The 12,840-nt window shown below is 46.4% G+C and overlaps 1 protein-coding gene across 1 annotated transcript in view; it reads left to right on the top strand.

Moving 5' to 3' along the window:
- MYO1E (myosin IE) overlaps window positions 1-12,840 on the top strand; it is a 148,985-nt gene that overhangs the window by 127,149 nt on the left and 8,996 nt on the right. The window contains exons 29-30 of the mRNA XM_065871735.1: window positions 2,297-2,389; window positions 4,945-5,146. Coding sequence (XP_065727807.1) covers window positions 2,297-2,389; window positions 4,945-5,146 — 295 coding nt within the window. The remainder of the gene's footprint in view (window positions 1-2,296; window positions 2,390-4,944; window positions 5,147-12,840) is intronic.

The raw sequence follows: 12,840 nt of genomic DNA, 5'->3' as shown, positions 1-12,840 counted from the left end.
ATTTTTGGCTGCATTGGGCCTTCGTTGCTGCACGCAGGGTTTCTCTAATTGCGGCGAGTGGGGTTTACTCTTTGTTGCAGTGCGCGGGCTTCTCATTGTGGTGGCTTCTCTTGTTGCGGAGCACAGGGTCTAGGCGCATGGGCTTCAGAAGTTGTGGCACGCGGGCTCAGTAGTTGTGGCGCACAGGCTTAGTTGCTCTGCGGCATGTGGGATCTTCCCAGACCAGGGCTCGAACCCGTGTCCCCTGCATTGGCAGGCAGATTCTTAACCTCTGCACCACCAGGGAAGCCCTTTGCTGTCAATTTGAAAGAAACTGACCATATTTACCAGCTCCCTACAAGGTTTTGCTCTGTTAACTGTGCATCACATTTAATATCGCCCTCCTTCACTGTCAGTTGCTTCAGTAGAAGACATACATGCAGTAACTCACAGCACAGTCTGACTTCTTTACTGGCCTTTGATTCCTTTTCTATTTATGATATTTATAAAATTATATTTATAAGGCAGAGTAAAATATATTTATATTAAAATATAAATATAATTTATATTATGTAAACTATATATAATTTACATAATATAAATTATATTTATAATTTAGAGTAATTACATATGCTATGTAGTCATATAATGTAGATATCTTTACAGAATGCAGCCCATGTGTACGGTCGATGAAGAGTATGCCAGGTCGGGAATTCCCTGGTGGTCCAGTGGTTAGGACTTGGTGCTTTCACTGCCGGGGCCTGGGTTCGATCCCTGGTTGGGGAAGTAAGATCCTGCAAGCCACACGGCCAAAAAAAAAAAAAAGAGTATGACAGGTATAAAATAGGCCTTTATGACATCTGTCTACAAGGCACACATTGGCACATACTATATAACTCACTAATACAGTACAGAGAAATAGCCACTCAGAAAATGTTGGTATATATCTGTGTATCAGTTGGTATTTGCAGAAGACAGCACATTTAGGTGGGATATTTTTCAGAGACTTTCACGTAAAAGGACTCTTTGCAGGGGTGTTGGCAGGGCTAAGGGAACAAAGCTGGGACTCGGGCAGAGAACAGCAGGATGCCACTATAAGGATGTAGGTAGAGGAGACCCCAGAAAAGAATCTGAAAAAGAATGTATGTATATCAGAGTCACTTTGCTGTACACCAGAAACTAAATCAACTATACTTCAATTTGGGGAAAAAAAGGAAGAGATACCCCAGCCCCTCTCTCCTCTGGCACCCCAGTCTCCTGCCGGTGCCTCCCACTGACCAAACCCAACTGGAATGCAGAGGCCTAGCACTCCACTGGGCTCAGAACCCAGGGCACAGAGCTCGGCAAAGGAGAGCTGCGGATAACCAGCAAGATGTGTATGAGCAATGCTCTCAGCAGGCCTCAAAGTGAAACATTGTCTAATACGGTGTTTTATTATATCTTCATGGGGAAAAGGGGGCAGGAAGGGGAACACCCTAACCTGGCCTCCTCCCCTTGTCCCAGGACCTGAGCCCCAGCTCCTCTGCGTTATGCTGTCATGCCTTATCACTTCCTGCTCTTCTCTTTACTAGGAATTCCCTCTGCACCCCTCTTCCCGCCGGTTTAATCAGCTTCATGTCCCGAAGCTCCTTCATGTCCCACTCGAGACCTTGTTTACTGTGTTCCTTTCCAACACATAGTCTCTGCAGAGATCTCGTCTGGCCCCCAGTGGCCCAGCTGCTCCAACCCTAATTCTGGCCCACATGAAGCTCCATTTGGCCCTGCTTGTTTTCTAACACTTGCACGTCTGTGTCCAGGGTATCAGTCTGCTTCTACCCTTCAGGGTCTCTGTGTTTACTTAGAAGACTGTAGAACGCAGACTCTGGCGAGAAAGGCTCTGGACTAAAAGCAGAGGTGCTGGAGCTGCGGTGTCCTTCACGTCAGTGACCACGATGTGTAGCAGACACAGCCTCGGCTTCTGCGGTGCTGTGGTCAGAACATGAGTGCGAACATTCAGATGTCTCCTCTGTCTCTTTGCAAAGTCTACAACAATAGAAACCCCTTTGTAAGCGTATTGATAACACCTCTTTGTAAAGCTACTGGCTCTGACATTTCAAATCCCTCCCTCCATCACATGTCCTCCAGCCCCTCCCATCCGACAGCTGCCAGGACAATTCTTCCCTCAAACAGCCGTCTCCACTGCAACCAGTCTCCTGCAGATCCGACGGAGACCTGCGTTCCAAACTTCTCAAAAGTTTTCCATAAGCAGAAAACCATCAGGAGCCGTAAAACCAGCCAGTAGCACCGATTTTAACTTTGTCTTGCTGGTTTATTTCAGGTCCTACCCGAAGGAACACCATTCAAACCAGAGGTTATTCCAGTGGGACTCACAATGCCAACTACCCAATGAGAGCTGCCCCTCCGCCCCCAGGTAAGCCAAGCATGCGCCATAGACTAGACCCAGATGTGTAAAATACCTTGAGGAAGAAACTCATTAGCCAATAAGTGCCCACATATTAGCCAGCCGTGAGCCATTTCAGTGCCAGATGTACTCCTCCCAACACAATGGCCCTACCTGTGACCCCAAAATCCAGGGAAGGTATGTATGAGCAAGTGAGAGTGCACTGTGGCTGAGTTAGCGATTTGCATTTCCTTACCTGGCAGTGTTACCTCCCTTAGGAAAGGCTTTGTACCTCAGTAAGAGGAAATAGAGCTCCTTGTCCATGACGACCGGAATGTCGTCAGCTTTTAAGTTGTAGGACACTGCCTCTATGGAAATTGGAGTTTGCAGGGTATAACCCCACCACTACTCAGCTCCAGCCAAATACCATGACAATACTTTGCAACTAGTTAACAGCTGAGTGAATAAATAGAAAGTCTATTCTTAATCAGGTAGAATCTACGAGAACTGCTCCAAGAAATAAAGTAATATCTGGGAGAATACAAAATTGATTCAGAAAAATTTTTGGATCTTATGTTTCATTTTTCTCATTTTTTTAAATGATAAAAATATAGCATGCAAGTCAAAATCCAAACCCAAATAAATGTAAGAGGTTTTGCCCTTAAAAGAATCTGTTTAGTATTGGAAGAGTACTCTCAAAACTCACAAAACGTTTTTCCATCACTCACAATTCAGTTAATAAGAAACTGCCCCCAGAGTGTTTGATGTTAATAAGGATTGTAGGTCTGAAAAGGGTCATCCTGGGACCACACTTAACTCAGATCATCCCAGACAAGGGAATTAATTTGTAGCAGTGTCCAAAATAAGCAGTAAAAAGCATTTCTTTTGTCTCCTGCTCTGGAGTCTCACAGTCGCATGCTGAAGTATGGACAACCATGCCTATCAGTGAGAAACTAATTCTCATCTCTTTTGGAGTCCCCATCCTGCCTGGCCCAGCTGTCTTTCCTCCCCTCTGCCTTTATCCTTGAAGAAAATCCAAGCACAAAAGAACCTAAGAGAACCAGTGCAGTGTTTTGTTACTACTTATGCGCCAGCCGCCCGTGCAAAATCCTGGCCAGACCACCTGGAAAGCTCATTTGCCTCAGCTGTGTTGGCCACAGTCGGCTCAGACCAAATACCTGACCTTGAGCACAGCTCCCAACCTCTGTGTGTGTGACAGTTTCTTCACCAATAAAATGAGGCGATTGGACCCCAATCCCTTACATCAGTACTTCTCATACTATCTATGATGAAGGATCAAGGGCTTGGGGTTTTGTTTTGTTTTGTTTTGGGTTTTTGTGGGGTTTTTTACTTAATTTTTAGTCCATCACAAACTATTCTTTTGTAAGATATAATAAAAGTTACTAGAAGAATGGAATTTTAAAAGCATTCAAAATGTAAGCCAAAATTTCTTACTAGATTCAACAGACATGAGATATGTCTGTGAAACTGCTGTGAACGTTTCTAAATGCTTGCTCTTAATTTCTGAGCTTATTGATGGTGGGTGGGTCACGAGTGGCACGGAGCAGTCCATCTATGGGACCCCTTTTGAGTATCATGGCCCTAGAACACGTGCCACTCTGGATGCCCTTCTGCTGTCCTTGGCAGCCTTGGCAGCATGTGGGGTCTCACCAAGCTCCTTGTCTCTTTCATGAAGAAATTGACACTCTGAAAGGTCAAGTATCTCGCTCAAGGTCAACACAGCTATCAGAGGCAGAGCCAAACCTGAACCCCGAGTTGCCTTATAAACTAAGGGTCATCCCACTGGTACCAAAGAGTTCTTCTCTTAATTCGCATGGAAGAGGTTTGCTTTACGGTGGGTTTACCAAAAGCGTGCCTTGGGGAGCCTTGTTCCCCTTCACTCTTCCCCAACTCTGTCAGTGGGAGAAGAGATAAGGGCTTCTTCATACATAGCTGGGAATGACAGTGCCGCTTTCAGCCAAGGCGCACGGTTTGGAGCCCAGCACCAGAGTCTGTTACTTACCAGATAATGTGATCTTGACCAGGAACAGTTTGGCTACAACAGCTTGCTCTCTCCAGATTAATCCAACCAACGGCCACATCTCCCCTGCCTGTGTGGGGTGCTCCCTTCACCTCCCACAGCTCCTGCAGAGGACACCCCAGACTGACCCCTTGAAAACGGATGTCCAGCTGTTTAAACAGCTGGCTGCCAGCCCTCCTGAATCACAACGTCATCATTTTTCTTAGACCCAAGAATGTGCCTCCCAACTAGTTGCAGGCTTACCTTTCTTTGACCATTGGCTTCGAAACCCCCGAACATTTTTGGTGGTTCTAAAGTCAGGATCAACAAGCATGCATGAGCGTCTGCTGTGTTGCAGGCACTGGCCGGGTGGTGTACAATGTCTTGGGCTCTATTCCTCGCAAAACATGAGAAGTCATGCCCTCCCTTATTTCAGAAGGGGAAACTGAGGCCTGGCAAAGCTAAGTAACTCACTCCTGGCTAACGGGCGGAAAAAAATTTGGAGAGCCTTTAGCATAGGATCAGAAATTTTCTGCTTTAGTTTCTCCTCTTTCCCACTTTCTAGGCTACCATCAGAATGGAGTCATTAAAAACCAGTTTGTGCCGTATCCCCACGCTGCTGGAAACCAGAGGTCCACTCAGAGGAGCCTGTGCCCTTCTATGGCTCGCCCACCCTTACCGCGACAACAGTCCGTTGGCTCAGACCGAGTGTCACAGACGCCGGAGAGCTTGGATTTCCTCAAGGTTCCAGACCAGGGTGCTGCAGGGTAAGAGCCCCACCTCCCATGGGTGAAACTCACGACCTCCGTCTCCACCAGCCACACCAAGGCTCAAGGATTTGGGGGGCCATCCACGCATGATTCTCAAGGTTGGTTTTCCACCCACGTGTGTTGTCATCCAGCCCCAAGGCTGTGAAGCCCTCGGTTGCCGTTTTCTAAAAGTACAGGCAAGTTGATCCCACACGCTTCATTCCCCAGAGAGGCCTTATCTCAGAAACATCACAAAGAGGGGTCCCCTTCCACCCTGAGATCTGATCGCTCTGTGACCTTTTTAGCTCTCTGGGATGGTTGAGGAATAATGGGGGTTTCGATTTATATCTGTGCCTGAAGTTGCGTAAACACAACAGCTCAAAGAGTCATTAGATACATAAAGAATACCATCCCAGCGTTCTATGAGATGCAGATGTTTGGTTATGAGGACAAATCTTCAGGGCTTTAAAATGAGGCCCTCTGCCTTTCTATAACAGAAAATGAAGAGGGGGAGAAAAGAAACCAAGGCTTTTTAGTTGAAGGAAGTAAAGATTCCTGGAACTCTGTGTAGATATTCAGAGTTATCAGTGTAGGAAGTGGGTTTGCTGGGTCCTGTGGAGTCACCAGGCATATCACTAGGGCCAACTTCAAGACAAGTGAGTGAACTCTGCCGGGGGGGTAGGTTTTGGCACCAGTAAACAAAAGAACATTCCAGTAGCCCAAAGATGAACTACCCTAGGATGTAAGGAGCACCTTGTCCCTGGAAGTATTCAGGTACAGGCTGGATGGAAATCACCAGGCTGGAGTATTGTAGAGTGATGGTGTCACATACCAGATGAGGATGAGAATCCTGTCTCAGCCCCTGTTACCTGTCTAATATTGGACCTGCTCCTAACCCTCTTTGAGTTTCATTTGGTTTATCTGTACACTGAGGTAATACCAGCAAGCTTGCAGGGTTGCTGGGGGTGGGGGGACGAGTAGAGAAAATCTACATAAAACGCCAACCATGGTTCCAGGCATGTGGGAGGCTACTCAGTCAGCTGTAGCTCGATGACGATGGTGGTGGTGATGAAGCAATCATTGTCTCATGGTGGATGAGCCAGTGGCTTTTGAGGAATCTCAGTAGTTCTCTCTGCCTAACCCGATCGTGGGGTTACTGCAGCCCACTCGTCCCCTCCCTCCTGCCCACCTCCATTTTCTATTCTCACCATATCTATAGAATAAAGAACTTTCAAGTGTGATCAGGAGACTTGTGTACAAAATAGGGTAGTGCTGGGTGAGAGGCAACAGCTCCTTCCTCTGGGTGGGCAGCCACCCATTCACCTCCAGGCCTTCTCAAAGACCGCAGAGCTCTTAGGAACTTTTCCAGACGTCACAAGGTTCTTTCCTGGTGTTCCTTTTCCCCTAGCAAGTCTTACCTCATTTGGGCTACAGAGAGGAAAGCACCTTGGTTTTATACAAATGGCCATCAGTAGAGTGGCTGCCACTTTCTATTAGGTCTCTCTCTGTGCTCCCCCAACTCTTGCATAAGTAGCTCTATCCCACCAGTTTTAATGATCATGGTTTACCTGATTGGCTTGGTCTAAAGAGGAAGTTCTCATACTTTAATGTATACCAGAATCACCTGGAGAACCTCCTGGCCCACTTCCAGTATTTCTGATTCAGTAGGACCAGGGTAGGGGCCAAGAATTTACATTTCTACCGAGTTCTGAAGGGATGGTGGTGCTGCTGACCCAGGGAGCACATTTTGAAAACCACTTGTCAAGTCATTTTGATGAAACCAGGCAAGTTTTGTATGAAGGTGAATTGGAAGGGTGCTGTTGAGGCAACTGGAGCCTTCCTCCCTAACCCAGGCCTATACTGTTCAAATGGACGGAAGAAGCTAAAATAATCAAACAAGACTTCCTGGGCCCAGTTTGATTTCCCGAACTAGGCAGGGGATTAAAACCAGTCAGCAAAGTGCACCAAATCTCTTAGCTCTGTCTGCTAGCTTCCTACTTGCTTTGGTTTTGGCAAGCAAAACCATCTTTCCAGCCTGCTTTGCAAGTTACAGACTTGCACACCAGCCAGCTGGGAGCATCTGTCAGCCAAAAAGCAGGCAATTTAGGAACATTGTGTCTTAACCGAGGCTGCTCCCTTCCAGCCCTCAGCTGCGCTGTTCCCTATTTAAGTCTTATCACACCCTTTGCCACCTTTAGGCCTAAAGATCAGGCATACGTGATGCAATTTTGGCAGTGGCTGTGAGGCTGGAAGGAGAGGGAACCTTCACAACCATCTACTAGGCAGTAAGACCTTCCTGTATGTAAAACTTGCGTATAAAACTCGTATGAGGCACACTGAGTCCTGTAGCTACAAGAATCCCAGCCAGCCTCCTCTTTGTACACTTAAATCTGCTGTGATGCAAATATTCCTTAAGAAATCATACTCTGATCAAAAGGCTGAGCTTTTTCTTTGTATTTATTTTCTAAAACACATAAAGTCAAAGTTAAAATAATTTCTAATGTGGCCAGAGACTTTAGACAAGCATTTCAGGGGCCTCGTGGTTACCTACATTCAACAGTTCTTCTTTGCCAAGAAAACATGAATTGCATTTATTCCGTGGGACGTTGCTGGAGCAAACAGGGGTTCCGAGCTCGTACCTTTCCACAGAGACGAAAGTTCCTGTTTACATTACAGTCCCAGACAGTGCCCTTGAATTTACCAACCTATAAAAGGGAGATTACCACCAAGTCTCCTTGGACTTTCATCTCCTGGGTTCATCTTTCCCTCTCCCACCCTCAGTGCACTTTTCTTTATAGACATATTTAGCATAAGCAGTCATCTCTTTTGGATCATGCAATGTGGATAAAATCAAATGGTGTAATTAGCACCTCAAGTTAATTCAGGAACGTCTTTGTCAGTTTATTTCGGGTTCAGTCGGTTTGGGTTTTATGCTTTTTGGGTTTTTTGTGTTTGCTTTTGGAGAGAACATGAAGCCTTCACTAAATTAATTACCACCCCAACTGGATTCTTTACCCTTGCCATGCCGTGTTTGTTGTCATCATCATTATTACCATTGACCAGGAAGACTAAGATGTAAAAGGAATCATAATCTTGTAGTCCCTTAACATACCTTTTGAACAGTCTGATTCAGGTTCAAGGTCTTCCTGAGTCTCAGGGAAAGAGAACAGGTAAAGCAAGAATCCATATAAATAGTTCATTCATCAGCCTTTGTTCTGGCTTCACAGGAACACTCGATTTGCCAATCAAGTGTGCTTTATATTTTCCCTCCTATGACTGAGATGTACATAATCTACCTCCAGTTCATTACTGGAGGCATGAAAACCCAGACTGGAAATGTTTTTTTCCATTGGCCTTTTTAATCCTGTGGTCCATTTCATGGGAGGACAACTTCAGGAAATTTCAAGATACTCCAGAGATTAATGCAACTAGAAGTTGGAGAAACAGAAAAATATTGAAAGTGCTCAGCGGTAGGGCTTCTGGCCATGCCACAAAAGAAGGATCGATAGAAAAATTTAAATGCTGCCTGTGTGTCCCTTGACAGGATTCTCCTAATGGAGCCATATTTTTCAAGGAGCTTAAAATTTCCAACAAGTGTCCAATAGCAATATTTCTTAACCCATAATCTGCAGGAGCAGCAGCCATACCCTGGCCCAGGCAGACACGAAGCTTAGGAATTCCTGGCATCCGTTCCCGAATTTCCAGTAATGTTTATAGATTCAACCTTTTGGAACACAGCACATTTTAAAGAGCCAGTGAAATAAAATGCCATCATTTTCCTTCTTGGAATTTCAAGACATAAATTTCACATCTGCAGAACAAAGACATGATATTTGAAAGCTTAATCCCAGCTCACCCTGTCATAGATGAGGCATACCCGGGTGTCCCAGAGGTGTGGAGACTGCAGAGAAGTTCACAGTAGGTGGAGAAGGGGGCCTGGCCATGTGCAGAGAGCACAGATTCACACTTGCAAGGACTGGGTATGAGTCCTGGGTCATTTGTTCCTTCCTTCATTGATTCATGCATTGAATATTTACTGAACCATGTGCCTGCTGTGTGCCGCGTGCTGGCCACATGGATCGTTTCACTGATTACTAGCTGACACCCTTGTGTACCTCACTTAATCCTCCTACACCTTGGTTTCCTCACCTATACTGTATAATAGAGCTAATAATCAGAAATGTAAAACCCAATCAGGGTTTCAGGAAGATTAAATAAGGGCTTTGTAAACTATAAAGCACAATGCAACTTGAAAGTTTATTTATATTTATTTTATGACTGTTATTCATGTGGTTTGGTCTTGCAGGGAAATATTAATATTCTACCAGGATTGAGAAGTGGGTGTCCCCTGGCCCAGTGGCTTTACCCTCAAGAGCTCAAACCTCTGGCCTGCATAGAGGTCTAGACGCCATGAGGGGCTAAGCTTCAGGCATTGCTGGCTTTAATGGTGGCGGGGGGAATGGGCAGCCTAGCGAAGCCAAGACAAGGGGACGAGTCAGGGAGACACCCTCTCCCTGTCCCGCTTCCCTGACACACACACATCTAATAGCCATGCCTGCTCTCTGTGGGCTCAGAGCAACAGCAGAACAGAGAGCTGAGAGGTAATATTGCAACAGACACTAGCTGCATTTCAATAAGTAAATAAAGTCCAAAACTCCTTCTCCTGCTTTACTATTCCACAGTCTTTTTCTAGTTAAACCTCGTTTGCTCCAATCACTATAACAACCTACATCCCAGGAACAGAGCGAATGAACAATACCTGACTTCACAGCGCTCTGTTGTCATGATGTCACTTGGCGTTTTGTGTTCTTGTTGGCTTCTGGCCTCTTGTGAGACTAGGCAGCTGTCCACGAGGGCTCAGAGGTCGGTCGGCATCCCGATCGGCAAAGGCACCACTTGGTCTTCCCAGGCACTAAAACAGGGCTTTTCTAGCAGTGCAGGTTTTCACAAAGCAAACTGGGTATAATGTGCTTGATTACTCAGGAAACTTTGTGGTGTGGGTTATAATGTGACTGCAATAGATGTTTGATTCCCTACTCAGAAAAAGACCTGCTGTAAAAGCAAGGTGCTGTAGCCAAGCTTCTTCATGTGTTTCTCTTCTTAATGAAGAATAGACACAATAAAGTGGTAAATGTGTACAATCCCTTGGTATCCACGGGGGATTGGTTCACACACACACACACACGCGCGCGCGCACGCCAGATAGAAAAATCCGTTCATGCTCAAGTCCCTTATATAATATGGCATAGTATTTGCATATAACCTATGCACATCCTCCTGTGTACTATAAATCGTCTCTAGGTTACTTATAATACTGAATACAATGTAAATGCTATGTAAACAGTTGCCCTGCCCAGCAAATTCTACTTTTGCTTTTTGGAGCTTTCTGGAATTCTTTTTCTGAATATTTTCCAATCTCAGTTGGTTAAATCTGTATCTGGGATGCAGAACCCATGGACGTGAAGGGCCAACTGTACAGATTACCCTGAAACGATGGGTCACGTAGTAACAGGAAAACTAAATTACACTGTGCCAGAGTTACATATAACGAAACAGCTGGATTTGCTCTGTGATGCAGAGTTTTATAACTGTATACCAGTGGCAATAGGAAAAATAACTTTGTCGTTGTGAGTCTGAAATTCTTACTCCTGCCCCCATTATCCCAATGAAATAGTTGTTTTTATAACAGTTTTCAATCTTGTGAGGTTTATTTGGAATACAAATATCATAAAATGTAAGCACTACCAAAATTATCTAAATCCTGCATATCCATTACAAAATAAATCTAGGCAAAGCACTTTTAGATGAGTGAAAGTGAGTTATCATGAGGGTGGTGGAGGGACAGCAAGTGGTGTGCTTGTGAACGGCTAGCTCTCTGGGGATGAAAAGGCGGGAGCTGTAACATTTGTCAGTTTCTGCTCACTGTGGCCGATTTCAAGCTACCAGGGTGACTACCCCTGGTCCCAGAGCTGGGGGGAGATGTACGGTCTCCCACGGTCCTACTGTGTTCCCACCACAGGTAGGCAGCAGATGTTAATAACTTCAAGAGCATGGAGAGATGTAAAATGTGGTAAGATAATTAGGTAGGGTCAGATTATGAGTATTTGTTGCCTTTGCTTTTAATATATTCAGTTAAATGTGTTCAGTTTCATCTTTAATAATGACTCTGTTTAACAACTGACCACAAAACTCCTGAAAGCGTAACAACCCTCTCTCACAGGCTGGGCTGAGCCAGTTCCTGCTCCCTGGGCACGGGGATCTTGTTTGCTGTGTAAGAAAATCTCAATCCCTTTTTCATGGCTGCAAGTGGAGTCAACCAGCACCTAAACGACCTTGATAATTTCTGGCAGCTGGTAGAAAGCCATCCTCTCTCCTCATTATTGACTGCACAGGATCGCCACCTAGTGGTGGAGGGGGATTGTCTGGGTTGAAGGAAGGCTGAGTCTGTCGAACAGAGCTGGGAAAATGGCTGTTCTCGCAGACCGATTCCTGTGGTGCTTTCCAGATCCACAGTATGGTGAATGGAGAGAGTGATCGCCCCATCGGGGCAGGCTTCCTGTGTCCCATGGTACATCTGACCGTAGGGATCTTGTTGAGAGCACTCTGTAAAGCCTTCTTAGAATTAGAAGAAGGGCCTGGGCCGTTGCCGGAATTCCCTCTTTTTACCCCGTGAAGACACTGATCCCTAAAGAGGTGACGTGATGGCCCCGAGTCACATGCCAGCCGGTGTCAGAACTGGGCCTCAAACCCAGTGCACTGACTCTGACTCTTAAGCCACTGTCCCTTCTGCTACTCCCTCAGAACATGCAGATTGAGGCCACACAGTCTTCCTGGGCCTGGCGCCAGGTCCAGGGTCTCTACAGTGGTGAGAACAGCTGCCCGCATGGAATCTACTGCCCTGCCAGGGAGTCAGCTGGTACAGGCCCCTGTCCCACTGCACTGACCCCCTGCTCTTAGCAGGTGCAGGCTACCAGAGGATGCTGCCCGGGGTGAAACAAGACCCAAAGGCTGAGCAGGAGTTAGCCGCGGTGGTCAGGGGGTGGGGACCATGGCCAGACCATGGGGCCAGAAAGGTCAGTGTGGCTGGAGCTCTGGGAGCCTGCTGCGTATGCATCGTGCCATCCACCGATGAAGCCAGCGAGAAATTCCAGGAACCTAGGTCAGTCATTTCGCGGGAATTGTTGTGCGATTAAATGAGGCAACATCTGAAAATGCCCAGCACAGTACCTTGCCGAGCTCCAGGCGGGGGTTCCCAGACCACGCCCCATCTGTCAACACTCACAAGAAGAGTGAGGACATGCTTAGATGTGAGAATGAGGCAGGAGTGACCAGTGAGGAGGAGGACTTTGCTGTAACTGGCTCACTTTGCGAAGGTGCTGCCCTACTGGAGCAGCTGTACCCTTTCCTGGTTACAGAGGACATTTAAAAAGGAAAAAGCCAGACAGTGGTTACCTCAGGATTGCCTAAGCAGCTCCCTTCCTGATGCAAAATGCAGAGCTGTTCTCCACCTCCACGTCCATTCCCCATCAAACACAGTCCCCCAGTCCACACTCTGCTCCCCAGCAAACAACGCCCCATCTCAAAGCTACCTGGAATCTCCCCTCTCCCAACTGTGGAGCGCTGTGAGCCCCATTCAGCCAAGGGATAAATGACCAGATGACTTTACACTGCATGGTAGCAGTTGTCCAGGGACAATCAAGCCAACTGTTGCC

The sequence above is a fragment of the Phocoena phocoena genome, chromosome 2 (genome assembly GCF_963924675.1).
Source record: "Phocoena phocoena chromosome 2, mPhoPho1.1, whole genome shotgun sequence".
In the NCBI taxonomy this organism is placed as follows: Eukaryota; Metazoa; Chordata; class Mammalia; order Artiodactyla; family Phocoenidae; genus Phocoena; species Phocoena phocoena.
Note: the sequence above shows the minus strand (reverse complement) of the source record. Positions and strands in the feature narration are given on the sequence as shown.